Genomic DNA, 25,067 nt, shown 5'->3' on the forward strand with positions numbered 1-25,067 from the left:
ACCCCGGGCTTCCTCTGCCAGCAGCCAGGGCTTGGCGTGGCTGTCCAGAGCCTCCGGCTGCTGCAGCAGGCCCCGCGGCCAAGGGTGAGGAAGGGCGATCTCAGGACAAAGGCTGTTTATCTGTTGCCTCAGCCCCCAGCCATCCTGTGGCTTGGGCCTCCAGAGCCAGGAAAGAACCCAGTCTGGCTCTTGGGATTTTTGGTTTCCTTTTGAAATGGACATCATCTTGTGCAAGCACTGGTTGGTCTGAGCTGCCAAGTAGGGCAGCGAGGCCGCCAGCCTCCGCGGGCGGGGTGATTTCACACGTGGAGGAAGGGGCGCACCGAGGGGCCCTAAGCAGGTCCTGTGGCAGCTGTCGGCCGTTCTGGTGCTGCAGGGTGCCTGGCCCTGTGCCTGGCACCACCCCAGGACAGTCTGCCACCTAAACCAGCTGTGTCCCGAGCACTCCCGTCATTTTTTCCCCTGTGAAATGGGGCTTTATATATACATATATAATATATATACATATAATATATATGTATATATTTGTTTATTAAGACAGTCTTGCCATGTTGCCCACGCTGGTCTCAAAATTGCCAGCCTCCAGAACAGCTCCGTGCACCGGCTGCATCATGTGTCCAGCTTGCAGTAGAGCTAATTATACCCATCTTCAGGTTTTGTCTGTCCTGATTCCTATGATTATTTCTCCTTATTACAGATGGCCATAAAATAGCGAGACTAAATTGGACCGAAGGGTACTTGCTAACGGAGTTTAGAAGAGAAAGCTGGGGGTGTGGGGGAGGCCAAGACTCGGGGCCTGGCGGGGGGCAGGAGGGGCTGGTCTGCACAGGCCACAGCAGCAGGCAGATGGGGGCGATCCGGAGAGTTACAGAGCAGGCAGGCCAGCATGGAGAACAGACAGGAAAGGATCATGCTTGTTTTGGACCTAGCACTGGTCACTTTCAGAGTGCTTCTCCTTTGCCCTTGGTAGCCTGAGCAGGCAGGGCATCCAAACGGAGGAAATGGCTTTACCCAGAAGGAGCTGGCTAGGATGGCACTCTAGCTTGGCTGCTCCCAGCTGCCATGCACTGCTGCGTCCCGGAAAAGGGTGCGCGGCACAGTGGGAAAGACAAGCCAGCCACGGAGCCGCCCGCACCGCCGTCACGAGATGGACCGCTTAAGACAAAAAAAGTTCCCTTCAGCTCTAAAGCTAAAAAAAGTAGGACCGGAAATTTCAAAGACAAAGGCCCCAAATAGAGAAAACAGCCCTTGAACTCCACATTTGGGAACCATTAGCGCAGAGGTAACGACTGATTGATGTCCACCGCCGGAGAGTCCAGCGGGGAGACACAGGTCCCTGAAGCATATTAGCCAACAGGACAGGGCCTTTCATGAAAGACTCCTGGGCCCAGCCCGGGCTTGCTGTGTTGCACGCACATGTGTACACACTGGGGAGAGCATGCGCACACACAGGTCCTGGAATCAGCTCACCTCTCACTCCAGCTTCAGGTTGCCCGTCTGCCAGCTTGATGTTCTCAGCAACTCAGGTGACCTCCCTGAGCCCAGTGCCCTGTCTGAATTCAGGGTATAGGATCAGGCTTGCACATGGTTATTCAAAGAAATGCAAAGACAATTTGAAACAGTAAAAAAAAAAAAGTCACTAGGAACTAATCACAGGTATTTAACAAGACAGCCCTTCTTGGAGGGAGTTGGGCCCATGGCACCAGAGACCAAGGGGACTTTATTCCAGAGCCTTCCAGAGAGTGAGCTGGAGAAATCGATTGCCATTCACTGACTGTGGCTCTCTGGGAAGACACCATCCCAAGAGTGTCAGTCATTCATGTAGTACAGGGACTGAAGGCCTGCTGGGGAAAGTGAGTACCACCCACTGCAGCCCACAGTGCAGGGCCTTGACAGTGCGGGGGCAGGGGGGGGGGGCGCTGAAGGGTATCTCCAATCCAGACAGAAGAGAAGAAGCTCAGATTCCAACCTTTGGGGTGGGAGAATGAGGGGCCATAGAAGTTTCCAGACGAGTGACACTTTTAACAGGGCCATGAAAGGTATTTTTCTGTAGGGTAGGGAGGGTGTCACCTGTGGCGGGGCAGCCTGGGACGGGGCAGCAGGAGGGAAGGAGGGAAGGATGATGGACAGGAAGTCTGTGATGCATGTGGGCTGGGGCGCGCACCTCCGTGGCAGGGCCAGGCAGGACATTGTCAGGCAATCCCTGCACACATCTGGAGGTAGACTCAGTTTCCCACGGCTCTGAAAAGCATCTTCTCCCTCTGATGAAATCCTGCAGTCTGCTCCGATGTACCAGTACCTGGAAAAGAAAATGTTCAAAGAAGCCTACCAGATTGCCTGCTTGGGTGTGACAGACACTGACTGGCGTGAGCTGGCCATGGAGGCTCTAGAAGGACTAGAGTTTGAAACCGCAAAGAAGGTAGGCATCCAGCTAACCGACCTGGAATTCGGTCCTTGGAGGGGTCCATGGCCGGGGGGCTGGCTGCAGCTTAGACTCACTTGGGTTCTGACCGCAGCTTAGCTCCCTCCTCACTGTGAGATGAGGCAGATCGCATGCTTTCTAAGAAGGCCTCCGTGGAGGAGTCTGGAGGTGCCAGGCCCCATCCTCCCAAAGTCGTAATGATGTAAACTGACAGTGCTGGTCAAGCCAGGCACAGAAGAAGCATCTGGTAGACTCTGGCTGTCAGTTTTATTAGCGATTATTTATGTAACATATAGATAAAAGCCTGCTGCGAGGTAGGCATTCAATAGAGGGCAGCTTTTATGATCGCTGCACGCACCGGGCCAATCGTTACACACTTGTTCGCAGCACGCAGTGAGTGTGGTGGTGGAGGTTCCGACAACAGTGTGGGCTCTCCCCGCACTGCTCACCGCTTGGTTCATTATATCATTTCCTGGTGTAGTTCAGTTAAAGTTACAAATGGCCGAAAACATTCCACCCATCTCTGAATGTTAGAAAAAGCCCAGGTGTATTTCTGAGCTGGCTTTTCATCTAGGACCTGAGGTAGAGGAAGGCATGGCTTTCCGCTCTTCCCCCTCCTCTCTTGTTTTGCCCATGCTACTGGACTGGTATAGAAGGAGCTCCAGAGAGGTATGTGGTCCCACCTGGGGCTGGTCAAGACTTGCACGCAATGCAGAACGTAGAATGGACAAGAGCAAGGCTCAGCATCAGGCTGGGGCCAGCTCCGCCCTCCGGGCCCGGGCAAGCAGCTTCTCAAACAGCGGTGGTGAAAGGCCCTGAGAATTACTGAGGCCTAACCACTAGGAAGCTGAAACTGGGAATGGCTGTGCAAATGCTTGCCACGTTCTGACAAGCACAGGGAGTGTGGTTCAGTGCAAGGCCCTGGATTCCACGTTCCGTCCGCAACACAAGAAAGGGAAATGGTCATTACGTACAACAATTATCTACGTGGCGTTTTCAGGTGTGCTAAAGGGGACTAAGTGTGAGTGATAGCAGAGAGCTTTAAGAATTCAGAGGAGAGTGGAGGCCTCCTCTCCCTGGAGGAGCTGCATCTGCCCTGCCCAGAAATGCCAGGAGGAAAGAACAAGAGCAGGCTTCGTGGGCTGTGTGTAGTTTGTTGTAGCTGGGGATGAAGTGGAATGATGGTGAGCTCCTTAGGAGGCCTAGGAATCCAGCCCTGTTGGTACCACTCCACAGTGCCTGGCACAGTGCCTGGCCGACACTGCTGAGATGTTTGAGTGGACGGAAACATAAGTAGAATATGACCCTACGTTCATTCACACCCCATCCTGTATCATGGCATAGAAAAGCTTGTGTTAGAGCACACGATTATTTTGAAAAGTGCCGACGTTTTAATTGACAAATGGAAATTATTTGTGTATTCTAAGGATTTGAGGATTGGGGACTATTTCAGTTCTGAATTCCCAGCCTCTTTCTGCTCCGCACCAGGCCCTCTGCACACAGGCTGAGATGGGCATGGCCACTAGGTGGCAGAGGAGGGCTGCTCAGCGTGGCCTGGGCCGCTGCCCTGCCGCCCTGCCGCCCTGCCGCCCACTCCTCACCCACAGACCTTGTGACTCTGAGACTCTGACCACTGGCCCGGCACCTGGCCCCGCGGATGTGGCCAGGCCAAAGGAGCACAGAAGAAAAGTTCTCACGGGGATCTCTCCAGTCCCAGAACCCAGCACAGCAGAATCGAAAGACCTGGGAAGGGGCATCACTCGCTTCCCGGGTTCACAAGGAGGCCGCCGGAGCCCAGAAGCAGGAAGTAGGTTCAGGGCTCCTGGCCAGAAAGCCTCAGAGTGAGCCAGGACCCCGAGTGGCAGCTACTGTCATGGCAGCACTCTAGTGACACCTCCTGATCTCTAATCCAGGAGGTCAGGTTTAAGACCACAGTGGAGTCTTGCTGCTGCGGGGTCTGCCGCTCACTGGGCCCTGTGGCACACGCCTGTTGTCCCAGCAGTAGGGTCGTTGCTTGGCCCAATTTGAAACCAGCCCAGGGAACATGATGAGAGCTGTCTTCAGCAAAAGAAGAAAAGAAAGAAAAAGAAATCCACTTGCCGGCTCCCTGCTGTGCATGCTTTACTTAATCCTGCCGGCTCCCCATGTACAGTGCATATATTTTCTCAAGGGAATCTGCTCCCGCTCCTATAGCTGTAAGCTCGGGAGACTTAGTGACCTGTTTAATCTGCCAAGCTCCCCTTTTCCATTGTGGGCCCTGAACAGGGACGGGGGGGGGGGGACAGAGGCCACAAAATTCATCACGGAGCTTCCTCCCCCCACCTCCCCCAACCCCCCCCCCCCGGGCCTGCTGCCACCTCTAGGCATTGCAGACTTTCATAGGGACAGTGTGAAAGGCCAGCTGGGGGACCGCAGGCCACATGGGGGACCTGAAGCGGCAAGAGCAGCGCTCGGGTCAGTCTGCAAATAGAAACTCCTAGCAGGCCAGGGGTTAAAGCACAGCGCGGCTGCACCGCTGGGTTTGCGTAACAGTTTGCCTTCCAGACTTGGAGTGATTCATTCCCTACCATCCCCCCTCCTCAAGGGCCTTCTTGCTTTCTTCCTCTTTTGCTCCCCCCCCCCCCCCCGCGCCTGCCGTCCATCCTGTGAGCTGTGTGTGCTCTGTGCCCTGTGTTCATGGCACCCTCGGGGGAGGAGAGTTGTCCTTTGCTTCCTCTTCAAGTCGCCAGCCATATACGTGCAGCCCCTGCCCGTGCGTCTCACCCACTCCCGCCACGGCCCCTGGCTCAGACCCCGGCCTCCCAGCCTTCCCTGCCCGCCACCGTGTCAGGGTTTTACTTCACCCAATCCCAAAGGGTGGCTGCAGCCAGAACTTCCTTGCCGTTCTTTGCATGGACTAATCTTCAGGATAAAGTGAGCCCGCTGGGTGGCAAACCTCCCAAACACAGATGATTAATCAATGCTCGCTTCCCCTCCTTGCTGGCTCCCTGTCTGGAGCTTGGCGTCCCGCCCCTGCCAGTCGCCCACTGTTGAAACAGAGAAGGCGGCTGATTCCATTCTTTCTTTCCCGCAGGCCTTCACCAGAGTCCAAGACCTGCGCTACTTAGAGCTGATCAGCAGCATCGAGGTAAACGCGAAGCCACAGGCTCCTGCCCATGCCCTGAGCCCACAGGTGTTGGCTGTGGGGTGCAGAGTGACCACATGGGAGACAGCACCCCTGCGGAGGGAGGGGTGTGGCCTGTCACTTGGATGACGAGGGTGGATTTGGTGTACTGTGACGTGAGTCCGCCCCCCCCCCAGGATTGTAAGGGTGAAGTAGACCCTAGGTGCCAAGCTTGTGTCTCTGCGGCGGTGGTTAGCTGGCTTCTGTCCCCCCCTACCCAGTAGCCGGGCGGGGTAGGAGGCTTCTCCCAGGTCCCCCTGCGCAGAGGACGCCGGCCTGGCCCGTGTCTGTCAAGCCAGGAGGCCTGGTAGGGCTGGAGGAGCTGTTTCTAAGCGCACCATTTATGGGTGATGGTAGGCACTATTTTTAATTTCTGTGTATCGCAGTGCTGTCTGACTGTCTGTAAAAAGGCCTACATATATTTTTTTTTCTCCCGAACAGATTTATTGTGAGGCTAAGGGAATGCGAGACACATTTGAATTCCCAGATGGAAGCAGTGAGGAAATTAGCAAATGTCTTGTCCCTCTAATTCAGTTCAGCATAATAAACACCTGTCATCCGCCCGGTAGGCAAGGGCTGAGCAGGGGAGAGGCTGGCGGGGGCACCCCGCCTGCACCCCTGTGAGCGGTGAGGAGCTTCCATTGGTTGGGTGGGCCCGTGTCCTGGGACTAAGCGTGTGTGCACTGCTCTAAATGCGCACTCAGCTACCAGTGGGCATCACTGCTAGTGGAAAGGCTGAGGGGGCTGGGGCTCAGGGAGGCCACGCCCCCCTCCCCAGGGGCACCCAGCTTCTATTCATGAGTTTCCCAGATGGGTTGTCTTGGCCCTAGGGCACCGCCCGTCCCCTCCGCTTGTCTTCCTGTGTGAGGAGGGGCTGCTGTCCCCCCTCGTGGGGTCTGCTCTCAGGCCTGGCACTTGGAAATCAGCTGGCCGGGAGCCTAGGGGTCTAGAGCCAGATCTATGGAACGTAATTTTTCTCTACACTGTAGTTGGCGTTTGTGAGGACCCGCTCCTGTCATTCGTCATCTCCTAGTTCAGAATGCCTCCTCCAGGTTGCTGGGAGCCGGGCACTTGGAAGAAAGCAAAGCACCTTCCAGTGACCCGTCTGTCTGCTCTGAGGTTGTGGCTGCTTGCTTCTGGGTGTTTAGCATTTCTTAGGGGGCCGCTGTCCCTCAGGAGCTCCTTTTGGCTAGGTGAGCTGCTAGGGCGCTGCGAGCTAAGGAGAAGCTGCCGGGTGGCCATCTACTGCTGAGCACCACCGTGGCCACACTCGGCGTGGCCGGCCTCACGCTAGGCCTGTGGTTTCCACTGCCAGATTTTAATTCATTTCTAGCTATTAGAAGGTAGTGTATTTGGCTGATTAGCCAGAACCGAGTGAAGGGTGTGTGTATGTGTTTAATTATTTGTCAGTGGAAAAGCCTGTTGCCTCCAGCTGTTAAAGCGTTCCGCGGCCTGTCTAGGAGTTTGGTCCCGTGTCTCATCTTCCTCCACTCTGATGCGCTTGCTGGAAAACAAGCACGAGGCAACGGCTGGGGCGAGGGGCCGGGTGCCATGGAGTGTTTACAGATACTTGAGCTGTAGATGAGTGAGTGTTCTCCAACACAGGAGGAAGGGGTGTGCGGGCACCTCCCTCCATCCCAGCTCAGCCCGGTGTGCGCATGCTGGCAACCTGCCACCACACACATGCGCACCCAGGGGTGCTGTGCTGTTGGGGACTGTGTGTCCTTCTGAACACAGGGCTATGGAAACAAGTAGAAGGGAGCCCAAATGTCAGTTTGACTTTGACCCCTACCTTGCCTTGAACTTCACTGGAGTTCTTTGGCAATGTTGAGGTCACTAAAAGCCAAAGTGCGTGTGTGAAGTACGGTCTAGGACCTAGCGGTGTCTAGTCCCCCCAGTTTTCTTAACCTTCTCTTTAGAAACATGGTAACACTTGCACCACTATCTTAATGATCGCCACGTTGGGAGAAGCCGTAGGTTTTCTCCTTTGTCACCATCCTAGGTCACAACTCCGCCAGCCAGGCTTGGAGGCCTAGGAGGCCTTGGGGCTTAGGGACATCAAGGGGGTGGGGGGGACAGTGCACGTGGTCTGAGTGACCCACGGTCCAAGCAGCCCAGTCAGTGCCTTGAAAGCATATGCAGCAAAGCAGAGCTGAGGAATTTCCATCAAACAAAGGTTTGCTTTTTGTTTTTTAATTTAAGCTTCAGTCTGTCTTTGTTGTCCAGTGTCCCGACAAACGCGTAGGGGACACAGCAGTGGGAGCCAAGCGTGGGCTCCAGTTGGAAGGCCCAGGGCTTTGCTCGAAATAGCAGCAGCAGCCTTTGTACAGGCTGCTTCCTGCCTGTGGCCATGGAGGCCATTTCCCGTGCTTCTGATTTTCCAGGAGAGGAAGAAGCGGGGCGAGAGCAACAGTGACCTGTTTCTGGCAGATGTGTTCGCCTACCAGGGGAAGTTCCACGAGGCCGCCAAACTGTACAGGAGGAGCGGGCACGAGAGCCTCGCACTGGACATGTACACCAACCTCTGCATGTTCGATTATGCCAAGGTAACCCACCACCCGCTGGGCCAGGCCGCCGCCCCAGCCCGCGGCTCACCTGTATCGTCCACGCCGTGTGCCGCGGCTGGCGGCGCGGTGGCCTCAGGAAGGGCTCCGGGAAAGCAGTGAGCAAAGGACCCTCCAGGGCACTGTTGACACCGAGCAAAAGCCGACCTTGAAGGCTGACGTAGAAGGGGTGGCTCAGAGGGTCAGAGAACGGCTGTGGGCGATGCTGAGTTACCGCAGTGCAAGGCCGTCTCCTGTGAAGGCCCCCCAGCCTGACAGCGGCCCCCAGCTCCTCAACCAGGCAGGGGATGCGCTCCCGGGGCCCTGTTGTACTGCAGTGTGCCCCACCGTTCCAGGAGGGTTTGGTGGCTCCACGTGGGGGAGGGGATGGTAGAGACTCCCCGTTTGCACTTGGGGTCTTCCTCAAGGTTAGTCTCTTTATCAGCACCTGTGAGACAGAGTCACACCTAGGGAGCCCGGGACAGCCCAGGCGTCACGGCTCGTCTGTGTGCATGGGTAGAAAGGTGGCAGAGTAGGAAGATGAAGAGGGAAAGACAGAGGCAGCGGAAGCTTCTGGATCTGAGGTAGGCAGGCAGGGAGCCCCGAGGTGGTGTCCGTGGAGGTAAGGGCGAAGCTGAGCTACATTGCCAGCAGCCAAATGTAACCTGCAGCCAGCGCGGCATGGGGCAGAGAATCCACCCAGGGCCTGCGCAGCAGCAGTGAGCTCTTCCTCCACGGAGGGGCGCCCTCCACCTGTCCCCGCTCACAGCTCAGGTGCGTAGAAAGCCAGCCACAGCCACGCTGTGGCCACTCATGGTCAGCGTCCAGCTCACAAGTTGAAGATGGAGGATCTCCGCATTGTGTTCTGCTTGTCTGTTCCTAAGGATGGTTGGGTTCTTCCCTCTTTTGCCATCTGGTAGCTTGAGTTGGAATCAGTCGTGCTGAGGCCAAGCGCCTGGGGCCCGCCTGGGCCCCAGATCTGGAGGCTTCCGGCTCCTCTGCCTTCTCTTCATCTGCTTCACCTTCGCCAGATCCCCCATTCCTTCACACACACACACACACGCGTGCGCGCGCGCACACGCACACGCACACACACCACCAGGAGTGCATACAACATGTAACAACAGAGCAAACTCAGTAGATCTCCTCTTAGCTGGGAACAAAGCATTAAACTAAAAGGATGGCTCCCCAGAGGTAGAATTTAGACACCAATATTGGCCGGGCCTGTTAGTTCTTTGGGGCTAATGCCTCGAACCGCTGCTGTCTCCCCAAGTCAGCAGCTGTGGCTTTGTCAGAAATGCTTTTGTTGGCATCCAGAATGCAATGTGTGTCAGGGGTCCCTTCCCAGGGGTCCTGGGTGCCTCCATTTCCCCCTCAGAGGGCCAGCCCCTCCGTCCCTGCTCTGGGAACCCTTCATCCTTCTCCTGCTTCACCTAGAATTTCCTACCCAGCAGTGCAGCCCCTTCACAGAGGCAATCTGCTCTGTCTCCGTGAAGGTAACTCTCAGGGCTTGCGTTGGGTTTTAAGTAGGTGGGTTCCATTTCAGGCACGCCCCGCACCCCTGTAGTCTGCGTTTGAGAAAATGCATGCATACACTAATATTATGTTGGGGGGACACAGTGCTTATTAACATGGCTTGTTTTTGTTTACTTGAAAATTGCTTCCCAAGATTCAATCTGGTTTTCGGAAAATTTTTAAATTACATTCCCACGTACAAATAAATTGTATGCTTTCCGGATAAGTGACATGTTTATATGGTGATAAAGGAAATTATAATGCTCTTAACTCTTATGTAGTATGTCCTTATCAAAATCACCAAGCATGAGAGCCCTGTTTAGTCTCATTCATCACTCAGCACAGCCTCTTTCTGTCCACTTCAGGACAAAGTCTTCACCGAGGCCCCCAGATAACGTGTAAATTAGCTCCCTGGAACCAAAGAGCTTTTGAAAACCTACTTTGTTGAGCCTCGAAGGAACCATTTAGACTCAGCTTCAATTAAGCCGCAGCCCCTGAGCTGAACCGCGGGCTGGGGCGGCGCCCCTCCCCGCAGACGAGGCTCCTTCAGCCACGAGCCACAGCCCACGCGGTCCCCAGGGGGGAGATGCCCCATGCTTGGGGCCCCCTCCGGGCCTCTAGCCCTTCTCTCAGTCACCCCAAGACCTCTGAGCAGCCACTTTGGAGGACATTTCTGTCCTAGCCGCCGCTAGCCTCACTGAGGCAGCCAGGTGGGCAGTGCTCAGCTTGGGTCTGACGCAGTCATGGCCACCAGGCGTGCAGGGGCCGCCTAGCCAGGTGTACTCAGCAGCTGTTCTGTAGCCCCGGCCCCTCCGGGCGGTCCAAGGCCAGCCAGGGCAGCCCTGACGGGGCCTGGGTGCCCAGCATTGGGGTAAAATGATGTTTCCCCTCCTCCCAGAAGCATTTGCTTTTCTTGGGCAGACCTAATGTATGATTTCAGGGGCTACATAATTACCCTAAAAGCAAATGGAAAAAGAAATGAGCTAATTGTTCAAGTGGGTTTTTAGCGTACATTGACTGCGCTTTCCTGACAAGTGAGTGGTAATCACCGAGCAGCGTGTGTTTCTATACTAGGAGGCTGAGAGCACTCAGGTAGGATACGTCCTTCCTGAGACGAAGTTTCTAAGCAGTAATGCAGAGCTAGGCTAAAGGCCCACCTTCACAAATGTCGGCAGCAGGGCTGTCTCAGCAGCAGCTCCGTCCTGAGAGCAGGTTTCTGACGCTGCTACCCAGGGAGGTGTTACTGGGGGGGAGGCGGGCAGGAACTCAGACCCCACACCCCAATCTGAGCCTCTGGGGCCACGGGCCCCTCTTGCCTTGCCTCAGGCCCTCTGTGGGCGCCTGCCATCCCTCTGTGCATGGCGTGTCCAGCAGGCAGACCTGATCTCAAGATGGACCTGAGGCCGCTGAGAGGGAACAGGCCATCGGAGGCTTTGCTTGCTGTCTGTCCTTGGCCAGTCTGTGCCCGGGAGGCCACGCCAATGTGGCGGCCTCCCAGATTCAGACAGTGTATGGGGGAACATCTGGGAACAGCACTTGAAGTGTGTCGCTAGCCAGGGACGGTGGGCATTCAGAGCCAGGGCTGAGCCTACAGCTCTGCACATCATTTTACGGGTCAGGTTTAGGAGACCCCATGCTCAACTCCAGTGTGAGGCATGTGGTGTCGCCCTTATTATGTGAATAAAGATTACAGGGCTGTCAGCACTGGACAGATGGTCCGGGAACAACCACATGCACGTTGGTCCTGCACTCCCGCGGCACTGGGTGCAGCCCTGCAGAGTTCAGGCATTCCCTGCTGAGCTCCGTGTATGAAGGGCAGGAAACAGACGGCCACAGTCCTGGACATTGGTTCTCTCCCCTCCCCCTGGAACATCTGCGGGTGGCCCATGAGCATCCCTCCCACACACCTGGCCTAGCCCCCACTCGGTGAGCCGGGCTGGGCTCCAGCCTGTACCCCGATTGCCCACACAGCCAAGCAGAGCCCGTTCCTGCTCCGGCTCTCGGGAGCTGACGTCATGCTGGCACAGGAAGTCCTAATCCGGAGTGTTTTTGTTTGTTGTGCTTCCTCAGGATTTCCTTGGATCTGGAGACCCCAAAGAAACAAAGATGCTAATCACCAAGCAGGCTGACTGGGCAAGGAATATCCACGAGCCCAAAGCGGCCGTGGAGATGTACGTCTCCGCGGGGGAGCACGCCAAGGCCATCGAGCTGAGCGGCGACCACGGCTGGGTTGACATGTAGGTTTGAGCCGCACCCGGGGGAGCGTTCGGCAGCCTGTCACCTCATGTCAGCTCTGAGCTTTGATTGACAGGAGAAAGCACAGTGTTTCTTCAAGTGTCTGAGCCAACTGTAAAAGCACCTCAGTTCTGGGTGGCACCGAGTCTGAGCAAGGCAGACGCGCCTTTGGAGAGGGGCATTGGGCAAGGGTGTGGAGACGAGGACATTCAGGGACCAGGCTGTGTGTAGCTGAGGCGGCCACCCAGGCCCGGCCTCCTCCCTCCACCCCCGGGTCGGTGCCTGCGCACCTGTCCTGCGAAGGAAGGCAGTGAGGCTCTGGGGACACCTGTGTCCACCAAAGAGGGAGCAGCAGGGAGATTGGCAGAGAGCTCCCGACTGGTGTGGGTGCTCCCAGTGTCCACCACACGTACAATGATAGGAACCAAAGAGAACCAGGAAGAGTCCTGGTCCATTGAGCCCACGGACGTCTGGCCTGAAGGAGCAGATCTCAAGCCATTAACATTGAGGTAGTGGTGGGGAGGGGGGGAAGCGGGGAGCAGGGGAGCACAGGCGGGAGGAACACAGGGACAGCATGCGGGCCCTGGAGCAGCCAGCGGGGGAAGGGTGGGCACATGGCGCAGGCTCTGGTGCAAGGTCAGGAGACCCCCCCAGTAAGGTGGAGCAAAGTCGAGCAAGTAGACCAGGATGGACTATGGTAGGCCGAGGGCACGAGAAAATGGAAGAACTAGGAGAGATACTCTGTGCCACGGGGCCATGCCAGTTAACCAGATAGAGAGCTGGGCGAGGGGCGGGCGGGGCTGTGCTGGGACAGCAGGGCTCAGCCTTGGGCTCTCGGAGGACTGGAGTTCACGTGCACTCATGTGTGCGTGCGTGCGCGCACGCGTCACCACAGCTGGCAGGAGGCGAGAGTGGGCGCTGAGGCTGCCCGAGCGCTGCAGGCTCACCAAGGGCCCTTACCTGGAACCCACCACTCCATTCTCAAGCCAAGAAGAGGTGCTGATCATGTCCCCCGAAGTTTTCTTTCCACAAAATAGATGACAGATGAGTGCCAGGCAGACTCGGGGTCCTGGACACGCCCACTGGCGAGCCCCGGGGCGCATTGGTGTGCAAGTACTCTGGGGATGCTTAATGCGTTGAGCGGGGGGTGTGCTGCCCCTCTCCAGGCCGGGCTGTAGAAGGTGGGTTTGATGGGTGGGGGCTCTAAGGGGCTGCCTGTGCCACCTTTCCCAGAAAACATTCTCTCTCTGCAGAGCGAGTTATTTTTAGATGCTATTATTATTTTAAGTGCAGACTCACAGGCCGCCCCGAGCCTGCCTGTCTGCGTTCGCCGCTTCTCCTTCCTCACGTGGAGCCGGCTGGGTAGAGCCCCTTCCCCGCCTTGGTTTTACTCCAAGCCCCGGGCTGCCCAGAACCCCGCAGAGCATTCCATTTAGCCCATGTCCCCGCGAGCCGAGCCGTGGGCAGGCCGGCCACCACTGAGAGGCTGCGGGGAGCATCTGGACCCTGCGGCCTGCAGCTTGGCCAGGAGGAAAACAGCTTCCTCCCAGGCCTCTTCCACAGAGTGCCAGGCTCTGAGCAGTGCTCACCCCTGGCTTCTGCCTTCCTGTGAAAATCTGACATGGCAAGAAGAGCACAGAGCCACTTCCTGCCTGAAGAGCCCAGGCCGAGCGTCCCCCTCCCCCAGACTTAAGGTCATGTCATGTGCAAACCGGGAATAAGAGAAGGGTGGCGAGGCTTCGGTGAGGCCAGAATAAGAGAAGGGTGGCGAGGCTTCGGTGAGGCCACGCCCGGAAAGCTCAGGTGCCCTCTTGGTTCCTGACCAGGGTTCCATACACATTTTATGTATATTCCCAGATACCGCCGAGTAGCGATGTAACTCGCGTGGAAGACAGATGAGGTATAGACCATGTCTTCCGAGGCAGCCCTGGGGTCCCTGAGAATGGTTGTGGGGTATGTGTTCCTTCACTTAATGACCTGGCGTCTCCCTGGGCCGTGGCGCTGTTAGACAGGACTCAGCAGAATGAACAGACATGGAGTGTGCCCTTGAGAAGATGGGAAGCTACTCCGCTTCCTTCCGTCCGGCCGCTCATGGGTTCCTCCCTCCAGGTTGATCGACATTGCCCGGAAGCTGGACAAGGCTGAGCGGGAGCCCCTGCTGATGTGTGCTCGCTACTTCAAGAAACTGGACCACCCCAGCTATGCCGCTGAGACCTACCTGAAGATCGGCGACCTGCGGTCCTTGGTGCAGCTGCACGTGGAGACCCACCGCTGGGATGAGGTGAGGGGAGGGCGGAGGAGGGTGCCCACTGCCGGGACAAGGAGAGGGAGGGGAGGGTGCCCGCCGCCACCGCTGGGACAAGGAGAGGGAGGGGAGGGTGCCCACTGCCGCTGGGACAAGGAGAGGGAGGGAAGGGTGCCCGCCACCACCAGGACAAGGAGAGGGAGGGGAGGGTGCCCACCGCCGCTGGGACAAGGAGAGGGAGGGAAGGGTGCCCGCCACCACCAGGACAAGGAGAGGGAGGGGAGGGTGCCCACCGCCGCTGGGACAAGGAGAGGGAGGGGAGGGTGCCCACCGCTGGGACAAGGAGAGGGGAGGGGAGAGGAGGGTGCCCACCACTGGGACGAGGGGATGGTGTCTGGTTGGGATGGAGAGCAGCTGCCTCTGGACGGAAGGACCATTGCCTGGCAGTCAGGAGACTTAGCCCCGAATTCTCTAAACCAGAGCCCCCTGGAGGGCGGCCCTACAATAACTTTCCATTCATTCATTCATTCATGCATGCATGCATTCACTCGGCATGTCTTTATTGGCTGAAGCTCCGGGCCAGCCCCATGGTAGGCGCCAGGCTTCGCGTGTCCGCCTGGCTGTCCAGGGCTGTGGTTGGTGCTGGTCTGCTGCCTCTGACCAGCACCACAGCATCCTGTGCTCTCCGAGGTGAAAATGCATGGATGTGACATTTAAAACCTGCTGGGCAAAGCCGGGCGCTGGTGGCTCACGCCTGTAATCCTAGCTACTCAGGAGGCTGAGATCTGAGGATCGCGGTTCAAAGCCAGCCCGGGCAGGAGAGACCGTGAGACTCCTATCTCCAATAAACCACCAGAAAACTAGAAGTGGCGCTGTAGCTCAAGTGGTAGAGCGCTCGCTTTGAGCTGAAGAGCTGAGGGACAGCGCCCAGGCCCAGAGTTCAAGCCCCACGACCGACAAAAAAAAAAAAAAAAAACCTGCTGGGCAGCATTTGGGCAGAAAATGCCAATTGTATTTTTCAGGCAGAGGCTGCCAGAGCCGTTTCCGGGGCAGTTCTCTCCTCCCTCCCTGACCCCCATCCTTGACCACTCTAGTGTGAGGAGGGACACGTGGAAAGAATCAGCCAGGCTATCAGAGCTGCGGGGTCCCCCCACCCCGTGCCCTGCAGTGTCAGCCATAACAAGGCCCTTGGGTACCCTGAGTGTCTGAGGTGACAAGATCGCAGGGGAGAAAAGGTGAGGCCAGGGGAGATAATGGCTACAAGATAAACTTGCCAGAGTCCTTGCATCTCAGAAGCACTGGGTTCTGGCAGAGCCTCAGGCAAAGCCCCCCCTCCTTCCCCCCTGCCATCATGTCCTGTTCTCTGGGCCCAGCAGGTGGTCTGGGGCCTGGTTGGGGGGGGGAGCAGCCACCGAGTCCCATCAGCACCACGTCCACAGTCATCTCTGACAGCTCGTAAGCAGTGATGATGATAATGTCAATCCCGTTTCCGTAGGTGTCGCCTGCAATTAAAAGAAATCTGTTTGCAGCGCTACAGGAGCCCACGCAAACCCTCAAAATAAAATGTTTCCGATTCTGTGCCGCTTCTGTGGTCCAGAAACAGACTGTGTTGTTGTTGAATCCAGTCAGTTGCATATTGCTGCTAATTGCCTTTTGTTTTCAAAGAGCTGGTTTGTTTCTGTGCTGCTGGGGGTGGGGGGTGGGCTCTCTCCCCCTCTGAGTTGTCAGGCTGGCAAAATATGACATCTCGGTGCCATGTTTCTGTGGGGCTGTGGGGAACAGTTCACTAAGAGGGCCTGTGCTCCTGTCTCCAGGCCTTTGCGTTGGGCGAGAAGCACCCCGAGTTCAAGGATGACATCTATGTGCCCTACGCTCAGTGGCTAGCAGAGAACGATCGCTTTGAGGAAGCCCAGAAAGGTAGGCCGTGCAGATGGCACCGTGCAGAGGGGGAGAAGTCAGCGCCAAGACACACACTTCAGGGGGCCTGCCGGGCCGCTCCCTTCCACAGGCCCCAAGACAGGTGATTCTTCTTTAGATAGGAGGGCTCTGCAGAGAAAAGAGTTCGGGGCAGTGGACAGGACATGGGCCTTAGGTCCTGCCCACGCGGGCCCCTGACCCACGTGCTGGGGGGCCCTTCAGCAGGGCCTCCCAAGCCTCTGGCTCGTGGGCAGGGTGGTGTACCCCAGTGTCTCTTCCCCTTTGATTCTCACCACGTCTCACAGTGTGGTATTGCTGGTCCCACTCCACAGATGAGAAAACCAAGGTTGAAGTTGCTCAAGGAGTGTGAAGTCCCATAGCTGGGAAGCGCCGGCCTGCGGCAAGGGCGAATGGAAGGCTGCGCTGAGCGGCCTGCCTTGTCCCACATCCACGCTTTCCTGCTGAGAGCAGAGTGCAGGGCTGTGTTTCCATCCTGGCTGGTGGGGGCGGGGGGCTCCGCTCCTCTGCGTTTGCCTTGGTGAATGGGCCGCGCATGAGGCATGGCAGATCTGAAGTAGAGCCAAGGCAAGCGCAGAGCCTCGCCTGGGCACGTTAATCATGACTTACAAACCTGCCTGCCTGCGCTGTGCCCCGGCTGGGGACTTAACCCGCGTAACCTTGAATCCTGCCAGCCACCCTGCAGGGACACAGAGGCTAAATGTGCCGTGCAGAGTCACAAAGCTAGCGAGAGGCAGAGCCAGGATCGGACCCGATCTGGTTTTCTGCCCATTTTGCTGCCTGTTTCGAGGGCCTCCTTGCTGAAGCCAGTGCGTCTGCTCCCTGGCATCTCAGTTACGCGTCCACGTGGCAGCAGTTGCCACCTCCGGATGCGCGGCTGAGCGCTGCCTCCCTGCCGGAGCTCCTCAGTGAAAACCCCACTGAAGGACGGCGCGTTCTCGCCCGCACAGCACTTCCACAGCACCCAGTTGCTGAAGTATCTGCATGTTTGGGCAAAACACATCAACCTATCCATCTGTCTGCATCGCCCTTCCAAGAATTCATCGCCATAGTAACTTGGTACTCAGACAAGAGACGGCGATGGGAGTAGAACAAAGGCCAGACCCTTTCCTTTTCTCCAGGCAGGGGACGGGGCCACCAGCGTGCCCACGCGTGGGCCTCCCTGGCAGCCCCCGGCGTCTCCAGGGGGCCAGGTTGTCAGGGCGGATGCTCAGGAAATGTCTGTTAAGCAGACACAGGAATAATTTTTTAAAAATTATATATATATATATATATATATATATATATATTGCTTATTTTCACAAATGTCTGGCTTGAGGAACAGAGCCAGATCTTCCAAGGTTGACTCCAGAGAGCACTCTGCAAGGGAAGGCATGCTCGGCCCTGGGCCCAGCTCATTCTGTGACTGGAGCATGACATTGTCTATACCTGGCCAGGTCCAGCTCTTCATCCGTGGCAAGGGAGCAAACTCCCTTCCTCCAAAGTCTGCTGTAATCTTCTTCTTGTGTAACTAGCCAGGGAAGCGCAAGCTCTGTCAGCGTTGCCCTGGGTGTCACGGAGCAATGTGGAATAGAGCAAATGCTTCCTGGAAAGTGGGGACAGAGACCCACTGACCCCAGCAGCATCCTGGGCTCTTCTCTCTACCATGCCTTGCTGAAGCAGGTTGCTGTTTCCCAGCCAAAGAGGAGCAGAGTGCGTCTCCCTGTGCTTTTTTTTTTTTTTTTTCAGGACGTAGTCCCAGGTATTTATAGCTGGCGGCCTGAGCAGCAGCACCCAGCACCAGCACTGCAGATGTTCTGATGGGTGTCTGACTTCCAAACTGACCCCATACCCACCCTGCACAGCCCCGGCCCCTTCCCGGCCCCCTGGGTGATGCGTGCTTTCCTCTTCCAGCCTTCCATAAGGCCGGGCGGCAGAAAGAAGCAGTCAAGGTGCTGGAGCAGCTCACACACAACGCCGTGGTGGAAAGCAGATTCAATGACGCCGCCTATTATTACTGGATGCTGTCCATGCAGTGCCTTGACATAGCCCAAGGTAAGTACACAGCCGCCAGCCCGTGTGGCACGACAGTCAGAAGAGTGGACCTTTCATTAAAGCCCCAGGCTGGTCTGCTGGCCGCATCGTCCGGGAGCCTGTGGCATGGCTCAATCTGGGGGTGTCATCTCTTTCTAGTTTGCCCTGAAGTAGAAGGGTGGTCCCTGGGCCCAAAGGGGTTATGGATGAGAGGTTCTGCCAGTGCTGCTAATGCAGAGCCCCCCTCCCCTGCTACCTGAGACCCCGCAGCTGGGTACGGTGAGCACCAGCTTGAAGAAATTAAATTACGTGAAAGATGAAGGGGAGGTTGCCCCTAGCAGCCTGCTTCAGATGCTCTCAGCCCAGGCAGGAAACAGTTTTAGTGTTGCTTTCTTTCACAAGACTTCCCATGATGCACTGGGGGCCCTGGATTGGAGGAGCAGAGAGAGACAGTTCCCACACACAGAGGGGATAGCACTGCCCACGGAGGCTGGGGACCTCCCCCTGAGCTCCGGATGCCCCTGTCACGGGGGTGCCCCGTCACGGCGTCCCCTGTCAGTCGCGAGGTGTCCCTGCCCTGCTCCCTTCCCGGCTCATCCGAGCATCGCAGCACCATGCTTAGCGCCTCGGCCGTCGAGCCCAGTGGCTTTCTTGGTTCTGGCAGTGGTGTGTGCTGTCACAGCCGCATGTGAAACTGCTCCCTGGCCAGCTGTCCCTCCAGGTTCCTCCAGTGGGTCTGGTGCTTGCCCAGCCGGGTGTGCTGTAGGGCAGCGTGCAGCCCAGAGAGCCCCGTCCAGCCCAGGCGCCACAGTCCAGATAAGCTGTTACCGGGGGGCTGGGGGGCCACTTCCTATCTGGCCTCTCTCGGCCCCTCTTCCTTGTGAAGGCTGCCACCTGTGGCTGACTGACCACCCTGGACAGATCTGACACGCCTCCCCTCCCGCCACACACAGCAGATCCCGCCCAGAAGGACACGATGCTCAACAAGTTCTACCACTTCCAGCACCTGGCCGAGCTGTACCACGGCTACCATGCCATTCAGCGTTACACGGTACGGGGCGAGAGCAGAGGCCATGCGGTTCTCCCCCCTGATTCTTCCCTCCTGGCTCACGGCAGTAGAGAATGGAGGCAGGCATTGGCTCCCCTCGGTCCCTCAGCCTCCGCCTCCCCTGCCCTCTAACTTGGCCTGGTGAACTCGAGGCCTTGGGTTCCAGCTGTGCTGTGTGACCCTCTCCCTGTGCCTCAGCTTCTGTCTTTGTGAAATGGGGCCGAGGCAGTACCTGCTGTGAGTTCCTATGGGGAGTCCTGGGAGGAGCCCCTGGTGGAGGCCGGCGGTCAGCTGTACACAGCCTTCAGGCTGGCCTCTCAGATGCTGCTCCCCAGCTGCCTCCCACGTCCTCCCTACGGGCTCCTGCACTGACGTGACCCCTGGGGGCCAGACCCCATCAGGTCAGCCTGGGTGTGGGTGTTGTCACTTCCCTAAGGGGTGCGGGGCCTCCAGAGGCCTCGTCTCCTCTTGTGGTTGTTGATTCCCCCTGGCTGTGATCCCCTCAGGGCCCCACATCTCTGTATGGATGAGAGGCCACAGACCGAGGAGCCCAGACTCCATGTGGGGTGGAAAGGCAGAGCCCCAGCCCAGCCTGGGTTTGTCTGAGCCACTGGGAGCCCAGATCTTGGTTCCTGACCTCTCTCAGCCCCCCTGCCCCTCCCCGCCACCCTGGGGTCTCCTGTCCCCGACAGCCAGCCCTGCTGCAGATCCATGTGGGGCTCAGCTGGAGGTCCTTGTGGCAGCCAGGGCCCTGGTGTCACCCTGGCCACGTGGCCACATTCAACACACGGTGGGGATTGAGATCTTGTTTCTCCCCCAGCAACCTGTAGCTCAGGAAACAGGACAGTCCCCCGAGGGCAGTGCTGGGGAGACTGCGTGGAGCTGGGGCCTCGGCTGAGGTGGGAGACAAGGAAGCAGGGAGCAAGTGAAGAAGGGGAGGGAAGGGCACAGCCTGGGCAGACATGGAGGCCGGTGGGGGTCTGGAGTCTGCACCAGGGCCTGGCAGAGCAGCTCTGCACGGGGCAGCGTGGAAGCCGGGGAAGGGAGATGTGGGGGCCTCCTGGGCTGTGTGGTTTCTTTCCCAGGGAAGAGGTGCTGAGCTTGAGTGCCCCCTCCCCCGGGACATTGCTTCGCCTCCTCACCTAGCGTAGTAGAGCCAGAGGCAGGCGTCTCTTGGCTTGCATCCCAAAAAGGATGCGTCTCAGGTGTTCCTGATTCTTGGAGCAGCTAATGGAGGCTGTACGAGTGTAAGTGGGAATGTACGAGAAGATGCCGGGCTTCAAGTCAGCAGAAGTGAGTCTTTACGAATTTGGACCAATTAAGAGATAAACTTGGTAGCTCCATGGTGCGAAGGCCCAGCCAGCCTCAGGAAGTCCGTGTGGCCTGTTTGGTGCAGCACAGGGGCAGGAGTCACAACAGAGTGGTTAGAGATCACCGCCTCCATGTTTGCACCCTCGTGCCAGCCTCCTTCAGAGCAGAGCCTGCGGTCAAACCTTCCTTGCAGTCTTCTGTACCACACTCCAGCAGCTTCTAGGTGCAGAAGGCCTGGGTGCTGAGTGCTGCCTGCTAGGTCCTGGCCTATACTTTCCTCAAGAGTATGTGGTGTGTGTGTGTGTGTGTATGTGTGTGTGTGTGTGTGTGTGTGTGTGAGAGAGAGAGAGAGAGAGAGAGAGAGAGAGAGAGAGAGAGAGAGAGAGAGAGAAACAGAGCCCACAGAGTGTGTTAAAGGCTAGATGGCACCAGTGCACACGGGCTGCAGTAGCTCAGTGTCCAGTGTCTGCTTCCAGCAAGATCCATCCCTGTCCGCTCTTCTCTTCCCGCAGGAGGAGCCCTTCAGCTTCCACCTTCCAGAAACCCTCTTCAACGTCTCCAGGTTCCTGCTGCACAGCCTGACCAAGGATGCCCCCTTGGGCATCTCTAAAGTGTATCCTCTCTCCTCGCCCTCCCTGCATCTAATGGCCCGAGTTCTTCCCAGAGCACTTTCCTGGCAGAAGGGAGAAGGCTGTCTCTGCACAGTGGGTGAGCGGTTGAGCAGCCAGCCAAGAGATCAGCTTTCAGGGCTCTGCCTGGGCCAGGCTTCTGGCTAGCACCATGTCCCCAGTCCTCCCTGAAACCACAGATCAGGGCGTGAGCAAAACCAGGCAGGCCTCGCTTTGGGGTTGTGGGCCCTCTCCTGGGGGACGGTGTGTCCGCGCAGGTGCACAGGCCCCAGGAGCCTGTCCAGGCCCAGTGACAGGCATTCAGGACCTAGTTCCATGGCATGTACAATCTGCCCAAGAGTAGAACACAGCTCAGACCAGGTGTGGCCAGGGCCGTTATGTGGCGGAGGAGACAGCCATGTACCGGCTGAGGAGATGGAGTGGAGCGGCTGCTCCCAGGACGACCTGGCCCAGAGGCCCTGTTCCACTCTGTGGGCAGGCAGGGTGGGCCTCGGGCTCCACGGTGGGCTGGGTCCAGGGCCAGGCGGTGCCACTCCCAGCCTCCACTATCCTTAATCCTCGGCGGCAGAAACACGCTCTTCACCCTGGCCAAGCAGAGCAAGGCCCTGGGGGCCTACAAGCTGGCCCGGCATGCCTACGACAAGCTGCAGGGCCTGCAGATCCCCGCCCGGTTCCAGAAGCCCATCGAGCTGGGCAGCCTGACCATCCGCTCCAAGCCCTTCCACGACAGCGAGGTGGGGCCCGTCCCCGCCCAGCACCCCCTGGCTGCCCACCGCCTGGGAAAGGTGGCGGCCACGCCCCCCGCCCTCCCGCACCTTGGCCTGCCGCCTCCTCCACCCCACCCGTGGCCGCTCCCGGCTGCAGGTGCCCAGCCCCAGGCCTGGCTCGGGCTCACCCTCCTTCTGGGGTTCCCTCCCCTCCCCAGCCTGGAACTCAGCCGCTACAAAGCCCACCCAGTGTGCACAGCCAGCGTCTCCTCCAGCCTGGCCAGTGCCTGATGCCAACTCCTAGCCGCGTCCCGGGCATTGAGAACCTCCATTCCCAGAGGAAGCATCCTGCTGAGCTTGGCCTAGGCCTTTGTCTCCCCCCACCCCCCATCCCCCCCTGCCGCCCCTCCTGAGCACCCAGCCCTGCCCCGGGAGGTGAGGCACGTGGCACTGGTGGTCAGCCGGGTGCGTGCGTGCCCCTCAGGAGCTGGTGCCCCTGTGTTACCGCTGCTCTACCAACAACCCCCTGCTGAACAACCTGGGCAACGTGTGCATCAACTGCCGCCAGCCCTTCGTCTTCTCCGCCTCCTCCTACGGTGAGTCGCCCTGCGCCGCCGGGGGCAACTCATGGCCACGGCGTGCGTGACAGCCGCGCTGCCGGGCATGGGGATGTCAGGGCGCGCAGGGACAAGGCCGGGTGCTGCCCGGACGAGGACCTGCCCCAGCCAGGCAGCCACAGGGCTGCGCTGGCTCTCGGTCCCCAGCTGTGCCAGGGTGACACGGGATCCGAGGTCCCTTCCCAGGGGCAGGTCAGGCCTGAGAGCAGCGTGCCCGCCACCAAGGGCCCTGCCCCACCCATGGCCTTGTGGGGGCTGACCCCGACCCCGTGCCCCCAGAGGTGCTGCACCTGGTGGAGTTCTACCTGGAGGAGGGCATCACCGACGAGGAAGCCGTCTCGCTCATTGACCTGGAGGCCCCCAGGCCCAAGCAGGGCAGCAAGTGGCAGGAGATCTCAAGCAACAGTATCCTCGTGAGGGGAGCGGGCAGGGCCTCGCGACCATACCACGCGGGTCCGCTGGGCGGCTGTGTTGCCGGCCAGGGCCCTGCGGGAGAATTGGCAGTGGCAGGAGAGCCGCTGAGGTTTTTGTCTCCCTTGCCTTGCCCAGGAAGGGAAAACACCCCATGTGTGCCTGTGGCTTACTAGGTGCTATTAGAGGCCCAGGCTGGCTGTGCCCGAGCCCCATTCCTGAGCCAGCACCAGCAGCCTCTGCTTCCCAGGCCTTCTTCCAGGACGCTCTTGCCTCCTCGTCCCTGCTCTGACACCCACGTGCATGCTGTCTGCAGGAGCTGGCCCAGCGCACGGCGCCCAGGCTCTGTCATTCACCCCCCAATCCCAGCCTCCACGAGCCACCAGCGGGGGGCCGGCCCGCTGGCCGCCCGGAGGTCCTGCCTGCCTCCTCTGCACCCTTCCTTGACCACGCCCTCCAGATTCCCAGGCGCTGAGGCTGGACGAGACCGTGGACCCCGTGGGAGACACCGATGACCCGTTCACTGCCAAGCTGAGTTTCGAGGTGAGGCGCCCCGGGGAGGGCTGCCGGGGCTCCGGAACACACAGCACCTCGGGTAGCGGCCACAGCTTCCAGATGTGGGGGTTAGAGGGGGACTCGGGGCCGAGGCACGGTGGGTCTGCAGGGGAGGCAGGGCGGCCCTGTCACAGGGGCTTCTGGGATGGTGGTCCACACCGTTAGTTAGGGCCCCGCACATGCCCCCTGCAGCAGGGCGGCTCGGAGTTCGCGCCGGTGGTGGTGAACCGGTCGGTGCTGCGCTCCATGAGCCGCCGCGACGTCCTCATCAAGCGCTGGCCGCCCCCGCTGCAGTGGCAGTACTTCCGCTCGCTGCTGCCCGACGCCTCCATCACCATGTGCCCCTCCTGCTTCCAGGTACCCCGCCCCCCCCCCGCCCCCGCCCCCACCCCTCCCTGTTCATACCCCTGACTGCAGCCAGGCCCTCGGCCGCCCCCCCCACCCCCGCCCCCCCCCCGCCCCCGCCCCTCCCTGTTCATACCCCTGACTGCAGCCAGGCCCTCGGCCGCCCCCCCCACCCCCGCCCCCCCCCGCCCCCGCCCCTCCCTGTTCATACCCCTGACTGCAGCCAGGCCCTCGGCCGCCCCCCCCACCCCCGCCCCTGCCCCCTGCCTCTGCCCCGCCCCTCCCTGTTCATACCCCTGACTGCAGCCAGGCCCTCGGCCGCCCCCCCCCCACCCCTGCCCCCTGCCTCTGCCCCGCCCCTCCCTGTTCATACCCCTGACTGCAGCCAGGCCCTCGGGCCGGGCCGGGCGCTGGCCTCACCGGGGCCTCTCCCTCAGATGTTCCACTCGGAGGACTACGAGCTGCTGGTGCTGCAGCACGCCTGCTGCCCCTACTGCCGCCGGCGCATCGAGGAGCCGGGCCCGTGACCAGCGCCAACGCCGCCCGAGCGAGCGCCTCGGGCGGGGCCTGGTCACCTCTACAGAACTGTGTGTGGCGTGGCGTGGCGTGGCGTGGCGTGCCTTGTAAACAGCACCCGGAGGCCGGGGGCGGGTGGAGGGGGAACGGACACGGGTCTGTCCCTTTGCAAGGGGCCCCGGCCGCGAGAGTCGGAGGAGCTGTCTGATGGCACACTCCGCCACCGGCAGCCTGGATAACGACAAATAAAAGGGCTACTCGTTTCCATCAGCGTCTTCATGTTGCAAATCTCCATATTGTCTGCAACTTAATTTCCTTATGCAAAAGTGCACCTGTTTTTAATTTGAGCCGAAAGGCACATGGCATTTGCACTGCTCTGAACGTGTAATCTAATTGAGATGGCAGGGTGGGAAGGGCAGGGGCGGGTAGTTTTGTTGTTATTTATTTTCACAATGAGGATTTGTCTTGATGAGAACATAGAATACCTGGCTGGGGAGAAAAGAAAAAGGAGCAAGGTTGAATATAGGTTCCCCCACCCCACCCCAGAGTTTCTGGAAGCCACCCTCCACCTCCACTTGGAAGGTCTTGGCTCTCCCCGCACCACCCCAGTCCTGTAGTTGGGGAATCTCCACTGCCAAGGCCCTGCCCAGGGGGCTGGCGGGAGCCCTCATTGCCTGGGACCACTTCCACCCAGCCGTGCCCAGGGTGGCTTCCACGCCAGCAGCTCTGTGGGTGGTCATGGTTTCCAGCTCAGAGCTGTCCCGGCCGGAGAGCAGGGGGTGCGGCTCCCTGTGCCCCCCAGCTCCGAGGAGAAGCTGGGAGTTGTCCGTCCAAGGGCCCTGCCCACTTCCTCCAGC

At 59.0% G+C, this 25,067-nt stretch overlaps 1 protein-coding gene across 5 annotated transcripts in view; it reads left to right on the forward strand.

Annotated features, from left to right (window-relative positions):
- Positions 1-24,468, forward strand: part of LOC138822719 (intraflagellar transport protein 122 homolog) — a 56,650-nt gene extending 32,182 nt beyond the window's left edge. For 2 of the 5 annotated variants that reach the window (XM_070015606.1, XM_070015609.1), the window contains 15 exons: positions 2,279-2,419; positions 5,496-5,549; positions 7,970-8,131; positions 11,714-11,880; positions 13,988-14,159; positions 15,938-16,040; positions 17,952-18,092; positions 19,025-19,122; positions 20,943-21,043; positions 21,628-21,793; positions 22,251-22,362; positions 22,663-22,788; positions 23,255-23,337; positions 23,542-23,706; positions 24,132-24,468. In XM_070015606.1, the coding sequence (XP_069871707.1) occupies positions 2,279-2,419; positions 5,496-5,549; positions 7,970-8,131; positions 11,714-11,880; positions 13,988-14,159; positions 15,938-16,040; positions 17,952-18,092; positions 19,025-19,122; positions 20,943-21,043; positions 21,628-21,793; positions 22,251-22,362; positions 22,663-22,788; positions 23,255-23,337; positions 23,542-23,706; positions 24,132-24,221 (1,881 nt within the window). In that variant the 3' untranslated portion in view covers positions 24,222-24,468. The remainder of the gene's footprint in view (positions 1-2,278; positions 2,420-5,495; positions 5,550-7,969; positions 8,132-11,713; positions 11,881-13,987; positions 14,160-15,937; positions 16,041-17,951; positions 18,093-19,024; positions 19,123-20,942; positions 21,044-21,627; positions 21,794-22,250; positions 22,363-22,662; positions 22,789-23,254; positions 23,338-23,541; positions 23,707-24,131) is intronic. The other 3 variants (XM_070015607.1, XM_070015610.1, XM_070015608.1) reach the window with 2 other exon arrangements.
- Positions 24,469-25,067: the final 599 nt, after the last annotated feature.

The sequence above is a fragment of the Dipodomys merriami genome, unplaced genomic scaffold (assembly GCF_024711535.1).
Source record: "Dipodomys merriami isolate MVZ:Mamm:240054 unplaced genomic scaffold, mDipMer1.0.p SCAF_114, whole genome shotgun sequence".
Classification (NCBI taxonomy): Eukaryota; Metazoa; Chordata; class Mammalia; order Rodentia; family Heteromyidae; genus Dipodomys; species Dipodomys merriami.